This window comes from Callospermophilus lateralis, unplaced genomic scaffold (assembly GCF_048772815.1).
Source record: "Callospermophilus lateralis isolate mCalLat2 unplaced genomic scaffold, mCalLat2.hap1 Scaffold_246, whole genome shotgun sequence".
Classification (NCBI taxonomy): Eukaryota; Metazoa; Chordata; class Mammalia; order Rodentia; family Sciuridae; genus Callospermophilus; species Callospermophilus lateralis.
The window spans coordinates 57,821-81,928 of record NW_027513304.1 but is presented as its reverse complement, the minus strand read 5'-3'; the positions used below and the strand labels follow the sequence as shown (position 1 = coordinate 81,928).

At 42.0% G+C, this 24,108-nt stretch overlaps 1 protein-coding gene across 1 annotated transcript; it reads left to right on the top strand.

Moving 5' to 3' along the window:
* Positions 1–7,350: 7,350 nt before the first annotated feature.
* On the top strand, positions 7,351–22,408 carry LOC143640424 (BH3-interacting domain death agonist-like). The gene is made up of 5 exons (XM_077108245.1): positions 7,351–7,425; positions 12,718–12,928; positions 17,725–17,864; positions 19,351–19,563; positions 22,313–22,408. Exons 1-5 carry the CDS (start codon positions 7,414–7,416, stop codon positions 22,406–22,408), a joined length of 672 nt encoding a protein of 223 aa, XP_076964360.1. The 5' UTR covers positions 7,351–7,413.
* The last annotated feature ends 1,700 nt before the right edge of the window (positions 22,409–24,108 follow it).

The window sequence follows — 24,108 nt, the reverse complement described above, 5'->3', positions numbered from 1 at the left end:
AACATTATTTTTTTGATGAAGGCAACAAGGAACAGAAAAGCAAAGTGTTAGTGGTGCCTTTTCTTTTCCTTTTTCTAGTTAATTCATACTTATCAGCCCTAAATCTAGGTGGCACTTTTTCTTCTCCAGATTCCGAATGTAGGTGGAATTTTATGCCTCATTTTTTTTCCATGCCTTATTTTATATCATACAGTTTAAGCTTTTCCTGGCACCTGGCATATAGTGGACACTTGGATAGTTGATGGATGAATTAATGACTATATTCTTAAAGTAGAACACACTTTTTTCATAGTTTTTTTATAATTATGTATTTTGTACATAAACCCTTTATAGGTCATATTTGCCTTTGTGTGCCTCTTCTGTTCATAGTGCTGTACCTTGGACATGTGTCCATGCTGGCTAATGGTGGATGTGGCACACATTGACAAATAGCTAGCTAAGTGATGAACCTGGAGCAGAATTGGGTTCTCCTGACTTCTGTTTCATGTGTTCTGCAGTGCCATATTTGAGTGATCTCAAGGTCTGTGGGTGGTGGGGGGATATGAGAGGTAGGTGCACACAGTTAATATTCATTTGTTCTGTAAGAAATTCTGGGAGTCAGCTATCATTTTTGAATAGGACTATGAGGACAGAGTGACCATATATTAGCCAAGGAGATGCTGCCCTGCCCAGGTTTGGGACACTGGGTAGCTGCAGTAGTGCACACCTGTAATCCCAGCTACTTGGGAGGCTGAGACAGGAGGATCACAAGTTTGAGAGCAGTCTCGGCAACTTAGCAAAACCGTGTCTCAAAATAAAAAGGGCTGGGAGAGCTGGGGTTGTGGCTCAGCAGTAGAGCGCTTGCCTAGCACATGCAAGGCCCTGGATTCTATCCTCAGCATCACATATAAATAAATAAATAAAAGGTGTTGTGTCAACTACAACTAAAAAAAAAATATTTTTTAAAAAAGGGGGGCAGGGCTGGGGATGTAGTACAGTGGTAAAGCACCTCTGGGTTCAATTCCCAGTATAACAAAAAGGCAAAAGGAAATACCTTTTTATTTCCATTGACCCTAACGTGCGCTTGCTCCTGCCCCAGTAAGGCCCAGTCTTTTGCTTTGACCATGTGTGATGGTACAGGGCTAGGCCTTTTGAGAACTTTGGGGGTTTCAGTGAATTCAGGGACATTTAGCTTCCCAGATGTGAGTGAGGTTCCTGAGGCCTCTAAAAAAGGTTTACATCTGTTGTCTGTTTATCTTTCTTGAAAAACTGGCTCTGAGGTGAGTGTTCATGTGGCTCACACCCCCAGCTTGGGTGACTTTGCAGCTGCCAAGGCGTTCAGTATCCTTGCTGGGCATCCACAGGCAGAGGCCCACCTGGTACCAGGCCTGTTGCATTCAGGCACTGTTAAATGGTAGGTACTGTTTCCCTGTTTTGTTTTGTGATTGAAACAAGGTCTTGCTCTTTTGCCCAGGCCTCAAACCTCTGGGCTCAGGCGTTCCTCCTGCCTCAGCCTCCTGAGAGCTGGGACTATAGGCCCTCACAAATGTACCTAGCCTGGGCATGGGCTCCTTGTTATCAGTAATAATACAGTTGACCTTCCATATGTGCAAGGTATGGAAGCATGGGTTTATTTTATTTTTTTAATCATATATGTACTTAACACATAGAGATATTTTTTATCTTTTCTAAATAAAATAGTATAAGAACTATTTACATAGCACTTACATTATTAGATATTATATAAGTAATCTAGAGAGTTAAAGTATATAAGAGAATGTGTTTAAGTTACATGAAAATACTACATCATTTTATATGGCATTGAGTTTTGGTATATAAGGAGGTTCTGGAACAAATCTCCAAGGATGGTGAGGGGTGACTGTGTTTGCTATCTTGGTACTACAGAGATAAGGCATAAAAGGCCTCCTAGTTCTCAGTCTGCATGTTGCATGGGGCCACTTTATATAAGGCTTTCTGGTTCCTAAGCATGTTTTCATCCATTATCAATGGTAAGTTGGCAGGTTACTATTTCCTGTTTCCTGCCCACCTAGCCAGTTTCCCACTGGTTCTCAGAAGGGAGGAGATATACTGGTGGCTACTTGAGCTTTTCTTCTTGCTGGTGACTTAGGTCAGGAGTTGGGGGGTTGAGATAGAATTATCGTTGACTCAGAAGTCTTTGGTTTTTGGTGGGCCTCATTGTCCCTATCCTCCTGGGCCCAGTCATAGCAGACAGTTGATTCATTGAATTTCTTCCTAAATCATGAATGAAGTCAGATGCAGGGCATCTGCTCAGAAAGTTTACACATTCTCCAAAGCCCCAGCTGACCTAGGGAATACAGCATCCCCACCCCCCAATTCTTTCTAGGTTTTGTCCTAGAGGAGCCTGCCTATGTCCTCACAGCCCAAGTTGAGCCATAGTCACAGTCCCCTGACTACCATGAGACCTGTACACAAGGTATATTTTACTTTCACATCTGGCATCATTTGATTCTGGACTTAATAGGAAAATGCCACAGCAGGGTATTTATCATGATTATTTTGTTTGTTTTTGAGATGGGGGGTCTTGCCCAGAGTGGCCTGGAACTCCTGGGATCAAGTTCTCCTACTTCAGCCTCCAAGTACTTGGAACCACAGGAGTGTACTCTGGCTCCCAGCTGACTTAGCTCTATTTTTCAGTGGTGAAAATACTCAAATTATTTAAATGTCCAATAACAGGAGATGGAGATGTATTATATTTTGTTGTGTGTGATACACTCACACACACACAAATAGGGGTTTCAGTTTGGGGCACTGTTGACATTTTTGGGCTGGATAAGTTGTGAAGGGCTGCTATGACACTGTAGAATATTCCACAGCTTCCCTGACCCCTGCCTACTAGATGCTAGGAGCCCCTTCTCCCCATTCTGACAATCAAAACTACCTCCAGACACTGCTAGATGGCTTTCATCGTTGTTGTTGTTATAAATGGACAGCATGCCTTTATTTGTTTATTTTTATGTGGTGCTAAGGATCAAACCCAGTGCCTCACATGTGCTAGGCAAGCACTCTGCCACTGAGCTACAGCCCCAGCCCTGCTAGATGGCTTTTGAAGATCAAAATCATCCCTGATTGAGAACTAGTACATTAAGTTGTAGGCATTAGAATATTTTTGAAGATTGTTTATTTAGTGGTCCTGGGGATCGAACCAAGGTCTTTGTGAATGCTTTCTGCTACTGAGCTATACCCCCAGCCCCAAAAGACTATTTAAGTGAGAAAATGACCAAAAATGAGTGAAAATAGCAAGATATGAAAGTTTCCATGTAGATATAGGAGCTTGAGTATTAAAATCTAGAAGGAAGTTGATCAATGTTTGCATTAATCCTCCCCCAGCTGCCCACCCCGCTTCTGTCTTTTAGTGCTAGGGATTGAACCCCACTGGAGATAGAACCCAGGGCTTCACACTTGCTGGGCACGTTCTGCACCACTGAACTACATCCCTGCCATGACAGATGTCTCGAAAAGATGTAGTAGAACAAGACAAAGAGCTCAGACCTTGAGGTAGAGGCCTGGGTTATTGTCCGTTGTGCCACTACTTGGGCAGTGACTGGGAAAATGGCTTGATCTCTGTGGCCTCTTTCCTGAGGAGTAGGTTCTGTTTAATCTTTGACTTGATGCTGGTAATGATTCTGAGTTTTCCCCTTGCCCTCGAGCTGCCATCCTTCCATTCATCCATATACACTTCTATCATTTGCTTCTGGACCTTTTTCTGTCAAACAAGTACCATACCCACCCACCAGTGGTAGAGCTAGACAGATGCTCTGCCACTGAACTACACCCCGAGTCCAACCACCCTGATTTGATCATTACACACTGTATACATATATTAAATAATCACACAGTACCCAATAAATTTGTACAATTAAGACAAAAATAAAAATATATCCCAGTGGGAGAGCCAGCACAGCCTCCAGCTGTGCAGGGTGCCTGAGGTCAGTGAGCATCTGAGACAGGAAATGCAAGTGCTGAGAGTGGGGTAGTCCATGCCTGGTTTTGAAGGCTGAGTATCCCTGTTATAGCCAGCTTCCTTCCTGGCCTCTTCCTTTCTTCCCCAGGACAAGTTGGTTATTCATTCTCCTGCTTATTTTTTATTTCCTATGCATGTAGGAACCCTATGAAATTGCCAATATTGTTTTTGCCCTACAAAATAAAAATTTTATTTCTCTTAACCTGATATTTTGTGTAAACTCACATATACAATTACTTGCTAAATAGAATTACCCTATTCCAACTATTGCATAGACGTTTTTGTTTATTCTCTTGGACATCTTTTTTTTTTTTTAAGAGAGAGAGACACAGAGACAGAGAGAATTTTTTAATATTTATTTTTTAGTTTTCGGTGGACACAACATCTTTATTTTATTTTTATGTGGTGCTGAGGATCGAACCCAGCACCCTGCCCATACCAGGCGAGCGCGTTACCACTTGAGCACATCCCTAGCCCTCTTGGACATCTTAATACTGATACGCAACAAAACTCTTATTCTGTTTAATGATTTTATGTGTATTCAATTGTATAGATATATTTTTATTTTTGTTTTAATTGTACAAATATATGGGGTACAGTGTGATAATTTAATACATGTATACAGTGGGTAGTGATCTAATCAGGGTAGTTGGACAGGAGGTAGAGCTCAGCGGTAGAGCATCTACCTAGCATGTGTATGGCCCTGTGTATATCCCCAGTACCCCTCTCACACACAAAAAAAATCAGGGTCATTGACATTTCTTATAAACATCTAAAAATTATTTGATTAATACATAGTGTATATAAGTATGAGGAACAGTGTGAAATTTTCATACATGTGTACAATGTATACTGATCAAATCAGGGTAATTAAGATTTTTTTCTTATTGCTTTGTGTTTGAAGCCTTAGAATTCTTCTCTTCTAGTTATTCATAAAATATATAATAGGTTTTTATGAATTATAGTTTCCTAACTGATCTATGGAACACTGGGACTTATTTCTTATGGTTTTTTTGTTTTGTTTTGTTTTGTTTTGTTTTGTTATCCAATCTTCCTCTATCCTTCCCACCTTTCCAGCCTCTAGTAATCACTGTTTTACATTCAGGTCAACATTTGCTTTTTTTTTTTTTGTAGTGCTGGAGGTTGAACCCAGAGGGCCTCACTCACGCTAGTAAAGTGCTTGTACTGAACCACACTTCTAGCCTGCATCAACTCTTTTCTTTTCTTTTTTTAAGATAGGGCATTTTTTTAACCGTTAATTAACTAACTAACTAATTAATTAAATGTGTTGCTGAGGACTGAACCCAGTGCCTCATACATTCCAGGCAGGTGCTCTACCATTGATCTACAACATGCATCTTTCTCCATTTGAATTATTTCAGTTAACATAATGTTCTTTAGTTCTATCCATTTTGCTGCAAATGATAGGCTACCATTTATTTTTATGGCTGAACATTATTCCATTTATGTGTGTGTGTGTGTGTGTGTGTGTGTGTGTGTGTGTTCGTATGTATGTATGATATATGTGTGTGTGTGTGTGTGTCTGTATATGTATATATATTTATACACACACACACCACTTTTCTTTATCCATTGAGTCATCAATGGGTCCCTAGGCTGATTACATTTAGTAGTTATTGTGAATGGTATAGCAATAAATATGTAGGTAGGTAGGTAGATTTTTTTTTTTTTGGTACTGGAGATTGAACTCAGGGGCACTCAACCACTGAGCCATATCCCCAGCCCTCTTTATTTTTTATTTTGAGACAAGGTTTCACTAAGTTGCTAAGGCTAGCTTTGAATTTGCTATCCTCTTGCCTTAGCCTCCGGAGCTGCTGGGATTACAGATGTGTGCCAACACACCCAGCTAGATGTATCTTTTGTGTGCCAATTTCATTTCCTCTGGATATATACCTGGGAGTGGATAGCTGGATCATATGGTAATTCTAATTTTATTATTTTGAGGAATATTTATACTGTTCTTCAAAGTATATGTTCATCCCCAACAGTCTATAATAGTTATGTTTGTTTGTTTTTCCTGGTATTGGAGTTGTTCTACCACTGCATGAAATCCCCAACCTTTTCACTTTTGAGAGTCTTGCTTAGTTGCATGGGCTGACCTTGAACTTGTGATCCTCTTGCTTCAGCTGTGCAAATAGCTGAGATTTTAAATATGTACCACTTGTCTGGCCAGGACATATTTTTTTACCTCAGTTCCCAGTTGGCATTTGTCTACTTAGTAGTGGGTCATTTAGTTTGTCATGTGTGTCCAATGTAAGACTTAATCTTTTGTATGTCAAATGCAGTCTCTTTTTTCATCATTTTTATTGGAAATTTTTTCTTCATAATATGAACAATTGAAGCCATGTGACCTGATCGAAGGAACTGATCTGCCCCCTCCTGTCACTTACTAGTTCTGTGGCCTCAAGAAAAATTCTTCCTAAAACTATATTTTCTCCCTTTTAAGTCAGGATCAATGCTGCCTGCACAGCAACATTGTGTGGAATGCAAGATCATAAAACTTGTCAAAGATATGGGTTGGTATCTTTGTTATTGGAAGGAATTGCTGTGATAGTTGTCATCCTGAGGAGATAGATTTCCTGGAAATTTTTAGATATATGTTGAGAGCCACAGCGAGTCTGAATGGCCCCTGGCATTTTGCCAGAAGTAATGGTTGAGAGGCAAGCCATTAAGATGATGCTGGATTGATTCAATTGTATATTAGACCTTTACACCAGTAATAGGGCGGCTCTTGCTGCCTCAGGCGCCTGCTACTTTGGAGTTCCCGTGGAGTTCTCGCTGGGTTCTGGGAGAATTGGCACGTGGAGCCCTGTGGAGGGAGTGTATTCCCGGGAAGTGTGTGTAGAGTTCAGGAATAAAGAGTTGCTGTTTGAACCTACAAGGCTTTGTGGCAGCTTGGTTATTTGTGCCCAGACAGACTGCGACAGATATACTTTATTTACTGAGTATATTCTTATAGGAAACTTACTAATGTAAATATTTACTTTAAAATAGTTTGTAAGCCAGATCAGCCCATTGGCCTGATCCATGAGGTCTTCCTGAGAATGGAATAGGAGAGTTTACTCTTGGATGGAGGACTGGCCCTGGGGAGTTCTAAGGGGTCTGGCAAGTCTCAGGGAAGATCCAGGAAAACTTCAGTTTGCTCAGTAGGTTGTGGCCCACAATTCTGTGGCAAGGGGAAAGAAAGGAACCCGACTGAATACCATCTGCTGGCAACAGTGACCTCAGCTGCTCGGTTGCAGTGGCCAAAGTTCCTGAGCCAGAGCTGAGGCCCGTCTTCTCCATTCTACCCTGTGGGACATCCCTTCAGGATACAGCCACCCACCCTCTATGTGTGTCCTTTTCTAGGTGGTGATCTTGGACCTCCGTGAACCAAAACTGAGTTGGAGCTACCAGGTGCTGCCTGTGCCATGGACTCTGAGGTCAGACTCCTGAATTCTTTTGGAGGAATTCTTGGAAAGGGGAAGTTAGAGGGTTGAGTGTAGGCTTGTTCTTCATGCATTTGCCTGTGGGTGCTGATCTAGCCTGACCCCAGTTCCCAGTTCCCATCTGAAAGCTCTGCTAAGAGGAACCACAAATCTACAACAGAATTACCATTTCAACATCCCTGAGCCTATGGACAGTACCCTTGGTGCCTGAAAAGTCTTGTGTTAGTTGGCTTTCTGTCACTGTGACAAAATATCTGAAAAATTCAACTTAAAAGTAAGATTTATTTTGACTCATGGTTTCAAAGTTTGATTCCGTAGTAACTTGGCGCTGTTGTTTCTGGGCTTGTGATGAGGTAGAACATCATGGCAGAGAGAGTGTGATACAGCAAATCTGCTTACCTCTTTGCAGCTGGGAAAGAGAGAGAGAAGGGAGCAGAGACAGGATATACCCTTCAAAGATACATCTTCGAGTGGCTGCTTCCCCAAACTAGGCCCTACCTCCTAAAGTTTCTACTACCTCTCAAAAAAGCACATTAAGTTATGAATCCATTAATGGATTAATCCACTGATGAGCTCAGAGCCACCATGATCCAACCACCTCCCATAGGCCCCACCTCTGAATACTTGTGCTTTGGAAACTAAGCCTTCAACACAAGGACAACACAGAACTTTTGGGGGGCATTCTAAATCAAAACCATAGCAGGTCTCAGTATGTACTTGTTGAATATCCTTTCAGAAGAATGGGAATTGTGGGATTTTTCAGGTTGATAACTGGAGAGCCCACTACCTAGTGGGCTCTGGAGAGATGTTAGTTGCATAGACAGAAGAAATTTTAGAGCTCCCACTTGTCCCCATAAGGACCAGTTATCAGTGTGGATAGTATTCTATGTTGGTGCCAGGTGAACTTGCCCATTGTGTCTTCCAGTCCACCACATTTACTTCCTCTCCCATATTTTTTTTTCCTTCCCCAGAGTGCAAGGAGTAGAATTTATCCAGGTATAAAGAATAGAAACAGAACTCTGGCAGGGACAAGAAAGGACCCCAATAAGTGTTGCCTTCTCTCCCATATTCTTGAGATGTCTTCAGGTTAAAACAACTGCCACATTCTCCTTGCATAGCACCCTAGACAATCTTTCCTCTCATAAGGTCCCACTTTTCCTGACACCCTTTCAGGATAGGAAGGGTGAATGTCATTACTCCTACTGTTGTTTTTTTCTTTACCTTCAGGGTGAAAAAGCTGAGACACTGAAGGTTACCCAGTGTTTTACAGAGTTGGGATTCTCACTGAACCACTGAGCAAAAATTTTCTCTTACATTTTGGGGTTTGGTCTTTCTGTCCCTATCAGAACTTTCATCCTATTGTAGATACTTTGACTTTCTCAGATATTTTTCCCCACTCTGGAATTTTAAAAAATATGGTAAGATCCCATAATATAAAATTTGCCATTTTCACTTTTTTTTCTTTTTTTTTTTTTTTTTGGCAATGGGGATCGAACTTAGGGCACTCGACCACTGAGCCACATCTCCAACCCTATTTTGTATTTTTATTTAGAGACAAGTCTCACTGAGTCGCTTAGTGCCTTGCTTTTGCTGAGGCTGGCTTTGAACTTGCGATCCCCTTGCTTCAGCCTCCTGAGCCACAAGGATTACAGGTGTGTGCCATCATGCCTGGCCTGTCTTCACTATTTTTAAGTGTGTGGTTCAGGGTCATTACATGCATTGTTGTTTTACAACCATTGCTACCATCCAGCTCCAGAACATTTTCATCTCGCTCAACTGAAACTGTCCCCATCAAACACTAACTTAACTCCTCCCCAACAGCAGCCCCCAATAGCTACCATTCTACTTTCTGTCTATGTTCAAGGACCTCATATAAGTGAAATCATACAGTTTTTATCTTTTTGTGACTGGCTTATTTCACTCAGCATTCTTCTTTGAATTTATTTGCAGTACTAGAAATCAAACTCAGGCCCTCACTCATTCTAGGCAAGTATTCTACCACTGAGCTACATCTCTCTTTTAATCTTTTATTTTGAGACAGAGTCTAAGTTGCTGAGGCTGGCAATTTCCTGCCTCAGGCTTCTGAGTAACTGGGACTATAGGCATGCACCACCATATCTGGCTTGAGATATATATGTTTGTAAAAACAAATGAGACTGGTTTCACTTTTTGTTACTCTTATCTAGTGTTCTTTTTGCTATGTTTGAACACCAGATTTATTCTAATTTATCAAATGCATTGGAGGTTTTCATCTTTCTCTGCATCAGAACTGATTCTATAGCATAAGAATTATTTTTACTTCATTGCATCAGTTATGTAAAATATATAGCAGAATTTCTTAAGTGTTCCTCATTTCTCTCAATATATTTTTTCCTATGATCTAAAAAGATAAATATTAAATTTCTTCTTCAGCTTTTATTACTGGAAGATTTAAAAGAAGTATAGTTCCATACTTGGCATGTCACACGCTCTGTTTGTTCATGGAATGAAATAAATTCTGTTTCCCAAACCACTTCCTTTTTCATGGCACTTGCCTGTCCTCTTGGCTTTTCAGCTTACTGCAACTAAACATTTCCAGATCCCTCATTCTCTAACATGAAATACTTCCCTTTCCTTTGCCAGCCATCTCTTTTTATTTTATGTAATAAAGATTATAGAATGTATTGGATAACCTGATCTAGCATGGCTGGCAGCTGCTGTATCTCCACATTCAGGCTTCAGATTCTTGTTTACCAACTCTGGATCAAAAGGTGGTCCTTGGGCAAAGACCACCTTTATTAATTTCCTTGGGCTGCTGAAACAAACTGGGTGGCTTTTAAGGACAAGAGTTTAACCTGGGCGTGGTGGCACACACCTATAATTCCAGTAACTTTGGGAGTTGAGGCAAGAGGATCATCAGTTCCAGGCCAGCTTCCACCACAAAAGCAAGGCCCTGTGTCAAAAAATAAAAAGGGCTAGGGCTGGTTGCGGTGGCTCATGCCTATAATCCCAGAGGCTCGGAAGGCTGAGAAAGGAGGATCTCGAGTTCAAAGCCAGCCTCAGCAATTTAGCAAGGCCCTAAGCAACTCAGTGGGACCCTTTCTCTAAATAAAATACAAAATAGGAATGGGAATGTGGCTCAGTGATTGAGTGCCCCTGAGTTCAATTCCCAGTACCAAAAAAAATAATAATAAAACAAAAAGGGATATGATGTAGCTCAGTGTCTAAGTTCAGTCCCCAGTACCACCAAAAACAAACACAAAAACCCAGGAGTTTATTCCCTCACAATTCTAGTGACCAGCAGCCTAAAATCAGGTCATCATTGTGGTTGCTCCCTCTTTCTGAGGGAGATTCTGTCCCAGCTTCTGGAATTACCAGTGATCCTTGATGTTTCTTAGCTTGGACATGCATCACTTCAATTCTGGCCTCTATCTTCAGGTGGCATTTCCCTGCATGTCATAGTATATATATTTTACTCCTACAAAGACGCCAGTCATTGGACTTAGGGCTCACTCTGATGAAGTTTCTTAACTTGATTATGTTCAGATAAGATCCTATTTATGGGTACTTGGGGTTAGGACTTGAACATTTTTTTAGTGGAGACACACTTAACCCATGATACTGCCCCCGGGTTCCTTTCTTCTCTTCTAATCAGGACATCTCCTTGTGACAGAAATGGCCATGTTTTTTGAGTTTCTAAGCTGTTTTGTACCCTCTTGGCCTCATAGTACAGGAATTGTAAGAATTAGATTCAGTAGAACTTTTACATAAAGTTTTGCTTTTATTTGAAAGTAATCCTGAAGAAGTAACAGCCAAAGAGCAATAATACACAAGTACCATATTTTTTTAAAATATTTTTTTAGTTGTTGATGTACCTTATTTTTTATTTATTTATATGTGGTGCTGAGGCTCAAACCCAGTGCCTCACATATGCTAGGAAAGTGCTCTGCTACTGAGCCACAACCCCAGCCCCTCAAGTACCATATTTTATTTAACCTTTTTTTTTTTTTTTTTGGTGGTGTTGAGGATTGAACCCAGGGCTCATTGCATGCTAAGTACTTGCTGTATCAGCAGTTTTATTTATTTTGTCTTATTAAAAAACTTTTCTCAGGGCTGGGGATATAACTTAATTGGTAGAGAGCTTACCTCACATGCACAAGGCCCTGGGTTCAATCCCCAGCACCACCAAAAAAAAAAAAAAAAAAAAAAAAAAAAACAAAAAACTGTCCTGGGAGTTTTTTTTTACTTTTCTAATAAATACTTTTTTTGTGGGGCTGGGGTTGTGGCTCAATGGTAGAGCGGCCGCCTAGCACATGTGAGTTGCTAGGGTTGATCCTCAGCACCACATAAATAAATAAATAAACAAATAAAAAGTTGTTTTGTTTTTCTGATGCAAATTATTAAGGACTTAGAGGATTACAATATCTTTTCACCAGCACTTTTATCTTCCTTTGTTCTTACAGCCCCTGTGAATATTTGGCATACATCTGGACAGGTCTTGGAATCCTGAGCCTTCCAGACTACTTATTCCCTCTTTATTTTAGAGCTATGGTTGCTCTGGGCACATGGTGCCACTGATGCTATAGGTACTCATCTTTATTTTCAAAAAACATCCTCACATGCAGTCAGCATGCTAGAAAGGCCCCTCCTGGCTCCCATAGTGCAGGCATTTGCAGGAGCTGCATGCGGCTTAAGTGTTACCAGTAGAGATGGACAGTGAGTGGGGACTGTGTGCTCCAGCCCCTCCTGGTCAGAGCACTCTGGGGTTTTCATTAATTAAGCCTCTAGAAGTAGACCAAGCTGGGCCAAAGGCAATGTTGACCTGTGGGTACCACCCCCAGTATGTATTGAGAGTCTTCTGTTGGCCCAGTATCATCCTAGGCCTACAAAAGAGATTATGGAAAAGAAAGAGCTGCTAACTTCTAGAAGAATAGCCAGGAAAGCTGGATTTTATTTGGTGAAGTATCCCTGTACTTTTAAAAAAATAATGTAAATACATGGATGGCATCTAAATGATATTTGCCTGAATTCCCTGAATCAGACTGTAGCATAGGAAACTCACCCCAGCCACAGATTTCAGGTAAAGCAAATGGTGGATGAATCACTTGTAGAATTGAAGCTCTCTCTTTGGCATCTACAGGAGGCATTGCTGCAGGGATCTTGAATCTACATGAGATTCACCTCTTAGGCCAGTAAGGTTCTTTCAAGACCATCTGTACCCCATAGAACTGTCTGCTCAGGTACAGGGAGGGCTTCTGGCCCTGGCCTGGGTTCCCAAGAGCCTTCCTAATTCCTCTTTTATCTTAGGTCAGCAATGGTTCAGGCCTCAGGGATGAATACATCACAAACTTGCTGGTGCTTGACTTCCTCCAAAGCTTCTCTGACTGTAAGTTTCACCAAGAGCTGAGAACTCTGGGCCAGGAACTACCTGTGCGAACTTACCTGGAGGGGGAACGTGAAGATGAGCTGCAGACTGATGGCAACCGTGCCAGTCTCTTCATGGGAAGAATAGAGGCAGGTAGGCACCTGACCCCATCTCCTTTGTGCCAATCCTGGGCTTTGTTGTTACTAGTAACATCTGGGGATATCCATTGCTGGGTTTCTGTTCTCGCGACTAAAAGGCTAAGGGGTCACTCTAGTTAAACTGGGCTAACTGGGCTGCATGAAATAACCACACAAGAGACACAAATACCTTTTTCTTTGGGGTTGCTGTGACCGGCTCCTCTGACCTTAAGGGTCCACAGAAAGAGAGAGAGAGAGCGAGAGCACATGCTGACCCCTTTTATTGAGGAGAAGCTATTCAAATGAGGCAAGGGGTCAGGTTTCAGGGGTCTGAGTCTATCTTCATGATGTCCACTGTCAGCAGGTTGACTGACACTTGGGTAGGCCACACCCAAGGGCACAGTAAGAGGAGGGGACACACACAAGGCACTTCCATTGAAGATTCTATCCAAAACAGGGCAAGGGTTTATATTACAAAGGAACAGGTGAGCATAGCTTCACCCATGAGGCTGTAGCAAGACACACCCATTTCTGTGACTGAGTGCCTCAGCACCTAGCTGGAGAGTGTAACTCAGTCACCCGTAAGGTTGGCCTCCCACAATCCATGGGCTAGAAGGGACATTTGGGCTCAGTCTTGACCCATGGAGTTTTAGGCTACTATATATGTTCATATTATATGGTTTGATCTGTGTTTGATTGCCTCTAGTGGTGCTGAACTTATTTTAGGTGCAGCATCTACCTTCTTATGTTCATCTACCAATATGAAAAGTGTTTTCCCAAGTAATTCTGGAAACCACTGAGCTGTATTAAATAACCTGAAGGACTCCCCAGTTTGGGTTTATGTAGTTTCAAGAACCAGAAAGCTTTAAAACAGTGGTGCTGGGGTCCCATCTTTAGGCAATCTGATTTGATAGATCTGGGGCATCATTGGTGTGAGTAAAAGCCCCACAGGTGATTCTTACACAGCTCCACACCATCTTGAGCAGGTCCCAATCCATGTATTTAAAGGAATTTTTGTATCCCATATAGAACTTCACATTTTCCCTTTTTGTAAATATAAGAAAACTGAGCTAGGGGATCTCAAGTGGTTGTCTGGCATACATGAGGCCCTGGGTTGGATCCCTGGCACAAAGGGAGGGAAGGGAATAATTGAAGTATTATGAACCTCATTTCCAGATGAGGAAACTCAGGCCCAGGGACATATAAATGACTAGACCCAGTCAACTGATGGGTATGTCCAAGGCAGTACTTGAGCCAGACCCCTCTTGAACTTCTTGGGTTGCCTCCCATCATAATCAGTGCTGCCTCCTGTTACCTGTTTCCAGATTTTACCATTCTGAACTTTAATCCCTGTGCTCTCTTCCTTGCCTCTATTCTTACTAGTATATATATTTTTAGATGTTGATGGACCTCAGTTTTATTCATTTATTTATATGCGGTGCTGAAAATTAAACCCAGTGCCACTAGGCAAGCACTCTACCACTGAGCCACTAGTGCTGCTTCTGGAGAAAGAGCAAGCTGAGGAGCTCAGGGCGTTGGTTCTCAGTAGTGGGCACACAGACTTTACATGAGGAACTTTTTCAAAATGTGCAGGCCTTGAGTCTATTCCACCAACCCAGGTCAGCTGTTAGAGTGGAAGACTTCCAGGTGATTCTGACCTTGATTAGAATCACTGCCCTGGGACTGAGGGTGTAGCTCAGGGGTGGAGCATTTGCCCTATTGCTCAAGGCCCTGGGTTCCACCACTAGCACTGCAAAAGGAAAAAAATCCCTGCCCTGAAATTCCACAGTGACCCAGACCTTCCAACCTGTCCTGCACAACCTGGTTGTCTACTCTGAAATTTCCTGTCACCGAGATTCCAGTGCCCTCTGGTGGCTCTGGGGGAGACCAACAATTGATTCTGCCTTTTGCCCAATCTCATCTTAAATCTGGTGAAAGGAAATGTGGCTTAGTGTTTCCCACTAGTCCAGGTATGCCAGAAACTTTCTTTGAGCCTAACCAGTATGTATTCTGACAGTCCTAAGCTGAATAAAAGCATTTAATCTCTTGGAAAGTTGTAGGAAGGACTGAGGACAGGCATGGGCCCGAATGGCTTCACTGTCAGAAGGTGATACAGCAGTAACTACAACCAGAGTCTGTCTCCTGCGCTTTTCTCTTGCTGCTCTCTACACTGTCCCTTACCTTTAGACAGCAAATCCTGACTTGACCCAAATGGCATTTGAAAAGTAGATTAATGGGGCTGTATACTGACCTTACTAGTGCTCTGAGAGAACATTGGCCTATGAATTAAGTACCTGACAAGTTTTGGAGGCAAGGAACAAAATAGAGACTCTGAAAACCTCAAAACAAAATCAGATATAATTTCTGATGTTGCTGATCTGGTGGATAGAGGGAAGAGAGATGTGTACATGATTCACAAAAATAAGGTGGAAAGGCTTTGGCAAGTAAGTGAGGCACACATCATTTCTGAGGGAACTATAAGGAGAAGTGGGGACCCTTTGCTCTGAAGGGAATCAGGAAGGAATTCATGACTCAAGTGAGGTTGAGCTAGGTCTAGAAAGATGGTACAATGTAATTCTTTGGAAATAGGAAAGAAGAAATAGCCATTGATTAAGCAAAAGCCTGAAGATGGGAAAGCCCAAAGCCTATGAAACACAGAAAATGTTTGGATTTGCCTAGAACATTACAAGAGTAGAAAGAATTAAAGGGAATTGGAAGCTAGAAGATGACTTAACCACTTAAGTAGAAGTGAGCATGGGGAAGGTCCTGAGTAGAGAAGCAGTGTCGTATCTTGTTGTGGTGAGAGGCTAAGGGTGTGACTCAGTGGTGGACCGGAATACTTGCCTGGTGTGTCTATGGCCCTGGATTCCATCCTTAGAGGCCTAATAGGACAAAGAAAGAAAGAAGACTGAAGGAGGGGCAGATGAAATCCCTAGAGTGCAGAATTTAAGAAGGCTCTTACCCCTGAGGTTGGTAAGCATATTAGCCTTCTTACTGCTTCCTTCAGTCCTGCCCAAGTGCTTGTTATGCCCTCCTGTTTCTGAGGAAAATAGACTGAAGGACAATGTTATCAAGATGAGAGCTCAGAGAAAACCCTGACAAGGGTGGCAGCAGCAGATAGGAGTTCTAAGATCAGACCTGACAACGCACTGAGAAAGGGTGCAGTGGGAATAGCAGAGACCTCAGGTAAGCCAGGTTTCCGTCCTGGATAAATAGGAGCCAGAGGGGAGTTGCAAATACAGGAGAAATGCAGGACTTAATGAGAGAGATAACAATAGTTGTCATTTATTGATATCAGAAGCTAGATACAGGATCTGTTCATTCATTTATGCACTTATTTGGTTTTTGGTTTATTTGCTTTGATTTATTTTGCTGTGCTGGGGATTGAAGCTAAGCATACATTCTACCACTGAGCCACACCCCCAGCCCCATGTAGTTGGTTTTTGTTATGTTTGCAGGAATTAAACCTAGGGGTGCTTTACCATAGAGCTGCATCCTCAGCCCCTTTTTACTTTTTATTTTGAAACAGGGCTTAGGACCTCGCTAAATTGCTGAGATTGCCCTCCAACTTGTGATCCTCCTGCCTCGGCCTCTTGAGTTGTTGGGATTATAGGCATGAGCCATAATGCCCAGCTTCCAGACAGTTGTGTATTGAGCACCTGCTGTGCGCCTGTGTCAGTTTAAGTGCTGAATATTTAACAGTAAACCAAACTGATTTTCAGAATTATAGGTTTGCTGGGCATGGTATCACATGCCTATAATTTCAGCAACTCACAAGGCTAAGGCAGGAGGATAGTAAATTTGAGGCTAGCTTGGGCAAGTTAGTGAGACCCTGTCTCAAAATAAAATTTAAAAATGGCTGGGAATATAGCGTATTACTTGCCTAGTATATATGAGGCCCTGGGTTCAATCCTCAGTACTAGACCCCTCCCCCTGCAAAAAAAAAAAAAATTACAGCTTTTAGGGAGTTTATATTCTGGTTGAGGGGTGTCAAACAAATCATAGAGTTATGATTAGGGTAATGTGTAAACGTGTCAAGGAAGAAAAAGAAAGAGGAGAAGACTGGGACAGAATAAAGGAGGTGAGGAAGGAGCTGTGTTCTGTTGGGGAGTGGCGTTTAGGCAGAAGGGGCAGCATGTGTGGAGGCCAGGAATACTGTGGAGGGACTAACGTCAGGTAGCAGAATCTTAGTTGGCCAGGTGGGGCAGATCATATAGGGCCTGGAAATTGATAGAGAAAACCTGGAGTTTTACTTAATGAGGTAAGATTGGGGAGGGGAGTCAGCTCCACCTCTTCCCTGTAAGGAAGTAGGACATATGCTTCAAATTCTCATGGCCAAGAAGGGGGCGGGGGGGGGGGACTCAAACCTGGTCTGACTGTAAATCTTCCTTCCTAAAAGCTTCTAAGATTAATACCTGTTAAGTGTTATACATCAACACTTAACAGGTGATAGCCCTGAAGATTGCTGCCAGGTTCTTCTTTGAGGCCCATGGTGAAGACTGCTAGAACATGACTGACCCTCTTTGGGGACAGTTCTTGAGTCTGTGTTCAGGGAGAGGCCTGCTTCTGGAGCTGGTCTGCTGTTCACTCAGGCCTTTCCCTGGTCTGACAGCCAGTCCAGAAGTCACACAGGGGCTCAAGCTGAGTGGAGCCAATGTCAGTGAGGACTGTGAGCACGTGCTGTGGAGGCAGGAGCTGTCCTTCTTCCAAAGCAGACTCCTTTCCTGTGTTGGGTGGGGTGGAGGGGGATGAGAGTATCTAATGGGGCCATTGTCTGAATCGTCTTTGTCCTTATTGCCCTCTGCCTTTCAGATTCTGAAAGTCAAGAAGAAGTTATACAGAACATTGCCCGGCATCTTGCCCAAGTCGGGGATGAAATGGACCGTAGCATCCAGCCAGAACTGGTGAATGAACTGGTGGCACGTTTTATGAATACTGGACTGTCAGAGGAAGTAAGTGAGGGAATACACTATTGCTACTTCTGAGTAAGATGGGATTTTATTTTATTTTATTTTTTTAGAGAGAGAGATTTTTATTATTTATTTTTTTTTTAGTTCTTGGCAGACACAACATCTTTGTTTGTATGTGGTGCTGAGGATTGAACCCGGGCCGCACGCATGCCAGGTGAGCTCGCTACTGTATGAGCCACATCCCCAGCCCCAAGATGGGCTTTTATGATTGTCACTGGAGCCAGGGCCTGTTCTGTCTCTCATCAGAAGACCAGTGTCCCCTGAGATAGCTCCATGACTGTCTATCTGGAACTTTGACAAGAGAATTGGGAATGGAGTTAGAACATGATTGTCTTTCAGGAGAATTTAGTGGAGGAGATTTAGAAAACCTGAACCTTTATAAGTGAGAGGGATAGAAGACTCAAGAAAGATGAATAAAGTGTGTGTGTGTGTGTGTGTATATATATATATATATATATATATATATATATATATATATATATATATTTTTTTTTTTTTTTTTTTTTTTTTTTTGTGGTGCTGGGGATAAAACCCAGGGCCTTGTTCATGAGAGACAAGCACTCTACCAATAGAGCTATATCCCCAGCCCCAGCAAAATATATCTGACTCTTACCAAAATAACTTTTTTTTTCTGATTTGGAGAGTAAAGATCCCAACACAGAATTTTCAGTTACTTTCCCAGGTATAACAAAAACAGTGATAGTTTAGCCTTCTCCTCTTCCCAACTTCATGGCTGTGTTTAGTTACATAGATATTGCTGCTCACATGGACCTCTGGGGGCATCCAAAGATTGGTGCAGGCCACACCCTAAAGCCTTCAAATAAATACTTGTAGCTGTAGGAGGTGAAAGGAGAGAAAGTTTAATTCTTTTGACTTCTACCAACTGAGAAGGCTGATAACCTCACTACCTTGTTGGGCGCCCCCTTCCATGACAGCTGGTCTTCAGTCTGGCATTCTCTCCCCATCTGCTATTCTCCAGCAGCTGTCTAAGAATACAGAAGCATCTGGCTATGCACTGCCTGGGGACACCTCCCACAAGGGTAATTGTGCATGTAAGTCATTGAGCCTAAGGTCTCTCAAGTCCAATGGTCTAGTATTTGCCTCTCACCTTTGGTGAGTAGGTTCTGCTTGTCCCATTAAGCTAGGGTGCACAATAGTAAGATGGGCCTAAGTTGCTGGAGATAGTTATCAGTCTTTTGAGGTTATGAAAGGGAATGGCTTCAGCTCCTTGTGTTCCATTAAATAACATACAGTGTTCAGTAAATGTGTATTAGGTTAATGAGCATTCCCTGCAGGAAGTAGTCTCCTATTCCCTTTGCATTGCCTCAAAACTAAATTGTCTATCCTTCTCTCTGTCCTGTAGCCTTAGCTATTCCATCAATACTTCCTTCTGAGATGCCCCTTTGTACTTACCACCAGGAACTGTAAGAGGAAAGACTATTAGTAAACTGTCTTTATCTCTGTATAGGACAGAAGCAACTGCCTGGACACCACCCTGAAAGCAGCAATGCAGACTTATCCTAAAGACATGGAGAACGAGAAGACCATGCTTATTATGACCATGCTATTGGCCAAAAAGGTGGCCAATCATACACCATCCTTACTCCATGATGTGTTTCATTCAACAGTCAACTTTATTAACCAGAACCTATTCGCCTACGTGCGGGACTTAGTCAGAAATGTAAGAATCACTGATGCCAGCTCCTTTCTATTTCCTGGAGTCCCCTGGTCTCTGCCTGCTTCCCATACCTTTTTCCTCAAAGAACCCTAGAACCCAGCAGAGCCCTCTGCTATGGGGCCTCTCTCAGCCCTCCTCACTCTGATCTCCCCGATGATGAAAGCGCAAGGAAAGCAGTGACAAGACATGTTGCTGTCAGGAGGGACTTGAAGCCTTCCTCACACCATGGATAGAATCATAGCAGCATGGTGGGCATAAAAGAAAGTGTCCAGAGGGACCTTGGCTGAGCTTCCTCAGTCTGCCCTCAGCTTCACCTTGTCACAAACATAAGTGCAGATTCTCAGAATATATGGTTACAGAGGAGAATGGGGAGAGATACCAAAAGGAATAGTCAAAAAGGGTCGGGGGGCAGAGATGATGTACATTTTCCTATACACAGAGAGCATATCTGTCACATAACCAAGACATTAAAAGTCAGTCTTCATGACACTGCCTAAGAAGGGTAAGCAAGACATCCTTGAAGACTGATGCTTCAGTTTCATAAACCCCAGTGGAAGATAGGTGGATGTTTCTTATTTCAAATTTTAAAACATCAGTGTCTGAATTTTTTCAATATGTCAGAGCATTATTCAGGCTTACTTTTTAAATAAAATAGCACCTAACCCTGTGAATACTTATTGATAGGCTTTAAATGCCTCTGCTGCATGCTATTCAGTTATAAAGGCATCTACAAAATAGGGGGTAAAACATGCTGAACTCTTGAAAGAAGCCAGAGAAAGCCTCTGAACAGGTCTCCCCCCAACCAACAACCATTTTGAGTAATAAGAGGCAAAATGTTAACATTTGTACTCATGGGTACCAAATAGATACAGCTTAAAGGGAATAGTGATTCCTCTGACCTCCTAACATGTCTTAACAACTGAAGTGATTATGGAGAGGCTTGAATTTACCTCTGAGCCTTTGGAAAGCCTGTGGTTTTGTACTTGCCCTTGTGAAACAAAAGGGAGGGTGCAGGGATATAGGATTAACAGGATCTGGAGGCTCTGTACCCCAGCTTCCCTCCTGTTAAGACACTAGTAAATGTCTTAAGTACTAAATCCTGGTTGTGAATTAAACTGGCTATTCTGACTGGTGTTCTTTTCTTGCTTAGGAGATGGACTGAATAGATGACTGTAGAAGCACACCAGGCTAAACTTGACGTTGTGACAGCAGTGTAGCTGCCTCCAGAGAGGAGCCATGGCCACGTAAATAGACATCTTAGAAAAGAGAGGCCCGAAGAAGAGCTCTTTCTCCCTGATTTCAGGATATTTTCAGCTGGTGACCCATTTAGAAATTTCTACATTGATGTATTTTGGACGAAAAAGTCAACTTGCACACATTTGCCATCTCCTACATGTGTACCTTGTGCCTTTATCTCAACAGCTTACAGGCTCCCATTTGTAAATTACATTGAAAAGTAAGTTGTAAGGCAGAAGGGAAAACATACTCAGTGATTTTTGATTTTTTTAAATTGCTGTTTATTAAGGAGGAGAACTGCACATACCCCATACATATTAAAATTTCTGCTAAAAGCAGGGGACATTATGTTTCCAAGAGAGTAAAAAATATAATCTGTGTGAAATCCTGGCCAAATGGCTCAGAGGTTCTGGTCCAAGGTGCTGTTCCCAGACGATGGCAAACTCTGGCCTCAACACAGATGTTTAGTTTGATTTCCTTGTGGATTTGGGGGTTTTTTGTTGTTGTTGTTGTTGTTTGTTTGTTTGTTTTGTTTTTGTTTTTAATATTTTTATCTGTAGATGGACACAATATCTTTATTTTTTTATGTGGTGTGGCAATTTGAACTCAGTGCCTGACACATGCTAGGCAAGCGCTCTACTACTGAGCCACAACCCCAGCCCAATTTCCTTGTGTTTGAGTCAAGAGAATTATTTAAAAGGTGTCATGGCAATATGAGGGCCCATGTAAACCACTGTGTCCAAAATCAAGTAGCTAAATATATTTTTCCTCTTTCCAAGAAGTCAAGGCTTTGGTAACATTTGGAAGCTCATGGAATGCCAGATGTCCTATTAATAGCCTTATCATAATTGTTTGCAGCCCCAACCCCCACTGAGTTCATCCAAGCATGGAATCTGCCTCAGGACAGAACAGGCCTCTAGGCATAAAAGACAAACACTGTTAGATTTATCAGTTATGCAGGTGAAGTGCTTCCCCTTCTGAGAGACAGGGTACAAATAAATACAGGTAACTCCAACTCACTCAGGTAGAACCTTTCCTTTATGGAAGGAAAAGCTTTAGGTTAGCAGTGGTTCAGAATAGGCCTTTCACACCTGGAAGCCACGGTCTAGGATTCAGTCTGGAAGGGTGCCGATGTGCGTTGAGCCCACATCACTTGTGTCACCTTCAACAGTAAAGTTCTGTGTCTGCAAATGTAATGCTTTGGTCTGGATGTGGTGGTGCACACCTGGAATCCAGCTCTTCTGGAGGGTGAAACAGGAGGATCAGAAGTTTAAGATCAGCCTATGTGACTTAGTGAGACCCTGTCTCAAAATAGATGAATAGGACTGAGATTGCAGCTCAGTTGTACAGCACCCCTGGCTTCAATCCCCACAACCTGGAAAAAAAACAAAAACAACAACAAAAAAATGAACAAACAAAACAATGTGATTACTTAGGGGAAACTTATGGACAAGAGCACAGAGGGACTAATACACAGTTTCTTCTTAACCAGAAACATTTTTTTCTGTTCCTTAAGAGTTTAAATTTGCTTTTGGAAACTATCTTGTTTGTGAATGATACCTCAGGAGCAAGAGCCATCATGTGCTCTCCCATTCACCGTTGCAACCAATAAAAGCTGTTCTTAGTGTTTAAAAAAATGAGTTTGAATTCATCAGAAAAGAAAAATCTCCTACTTTGGTCAGCATTCAGCACACACCACCCCAGGGCTGGGTATCCAGTGTGACCAAAAGGTTACAAATACTCAAAGCAATAGATGCTGCCTGCAGTATGAAGGCCACCATTTGAAATAAATCTTTAAGTGACACTATTATTTTGAATATTTTGAGTGGGCTTTTTTTAAAAATAAAGATTTATATCACAGTAGAAATAGGGTGAATCACACAGATGCCTCCATACACACTCATACATGCAGCAGTCATTACAATTAGGCTCATTAGGAGAGAGATTTTCATCCAAAAGAAGCCATTTGAAAAAAATAATCAAATTTAAACTGATGGAAAAGAAATCTGAACAGCAAGTAATTTCAGACTATTTTCTATCACACTGATGATTCATAAAATCTTGACCTTCTGCTGTTTCACTTATATTAATATCCTTGGCCACCATTTAATACAGCTCACACAGGTCTTGGTGTCAGTTTTTTTCATTCTGTGTCTGATACGCTTTCTTGAGTATAGAGCAAGGTTAAAAATAGGGCTGGGGATGTGGTTTAGTGGTCAAGTGCACTTGAGTTCAGAAAAAGAAATGAGGTATTAATGGACACTTTTAATCTGAAGAGAAAAGTAGAAGACTACAACATCAGGGAAAATATGACTAGGCAAAATCATTTGATGCTTGCCAACAGCTCACAGTACAATTCTCTTACTAGAAATCAGGAAGGAGCAGACCCATTACAGACTCAACAGGGAACATGTACTTCAACTCCCTTTTCATGGGGTAGCAAATCAGTAAAAATGTCAAAAACCAGTGCTGGGGTTGTAGTTCAGTGGTAGAGTGCTTGCCTCACATATGTCAGGCACACTGGGTTCAATCCTCAGCACCACATAAAAATAAATTTAAAAAAATAAAGATATTGTGTCCATGTATAACTATAAAATATTTTTTTAAAATGTCAAAAACTTGGTTTAAATTGAACATTGTTTCTTCTGGCGGTATAGAGATCACTCACTGAGGTTAACAATATCACTATAAGAGGTTCCCTCAGAAAAGATGGGAGCAGGGTAAGACTCAGTAGTGGCTACTGTGAGCTTATGACAAGGCCTTGTAAATATCCCTGAGAACAACTCCCATGTGAGCTACAATGAGGCCACTTTCTGCTTGGGGTCCTGTGGAATAAACATCAACATATGGAGGACCAGGAAACAAGAAAGCCAGGTGGGGGCTAAAGGGAAGATGGGATGTATTTATATTTTAGTAACAGGACAGTTGTCGACTCTCCATGGAGTCCTCTTGATAAAGGAGGTAACTACAACACAGTGTATGAATTTCACTCTTCCCTGATATAGAGTCAGACTCTATTAGCAAGGCAAGAATTGATGTGACATTGTGTTGTGGATTATAGAGGAAGGGTTTTCACTGGGAGGTCATGGGTCAACATGTGTGTGGTCAGTTCTCCTGGTCGTGACCTCTGAATGTAGGGAGTAAAGCCTACAGGTATTCTCCACCTTGCTCCACATCCACACTACAGGTCTATGGCATCAGCCAGGGAGGAGGAACAGAGGATCAAGGACTAGGGGAAGGGAAAGAAAGAAAAATGTGCCGTGGTGCCACCTGCACCTGGTTCCCTTAACACTTGAGGATGATTCTGTGTCA

Coding starts and splice junctions, on each gene's coding strand:
- LOC143640424 (XM_077108245.1), top strand. Junction 12,929..17,724: donor CATGGGAAGAATAGAGGCAG/GTAGGCACCTGA, acceptor TCTGCCTTTCAG/ATTCTGAAAGTCAAGAAGAA. Junction 19,564..22,312: donor TGCGGGACTTAGTCAGAAAT/GTAAGAATCACT, acceptor CTGTTCCTTAAG/AGTTTAAATTTGCTTTTGGA.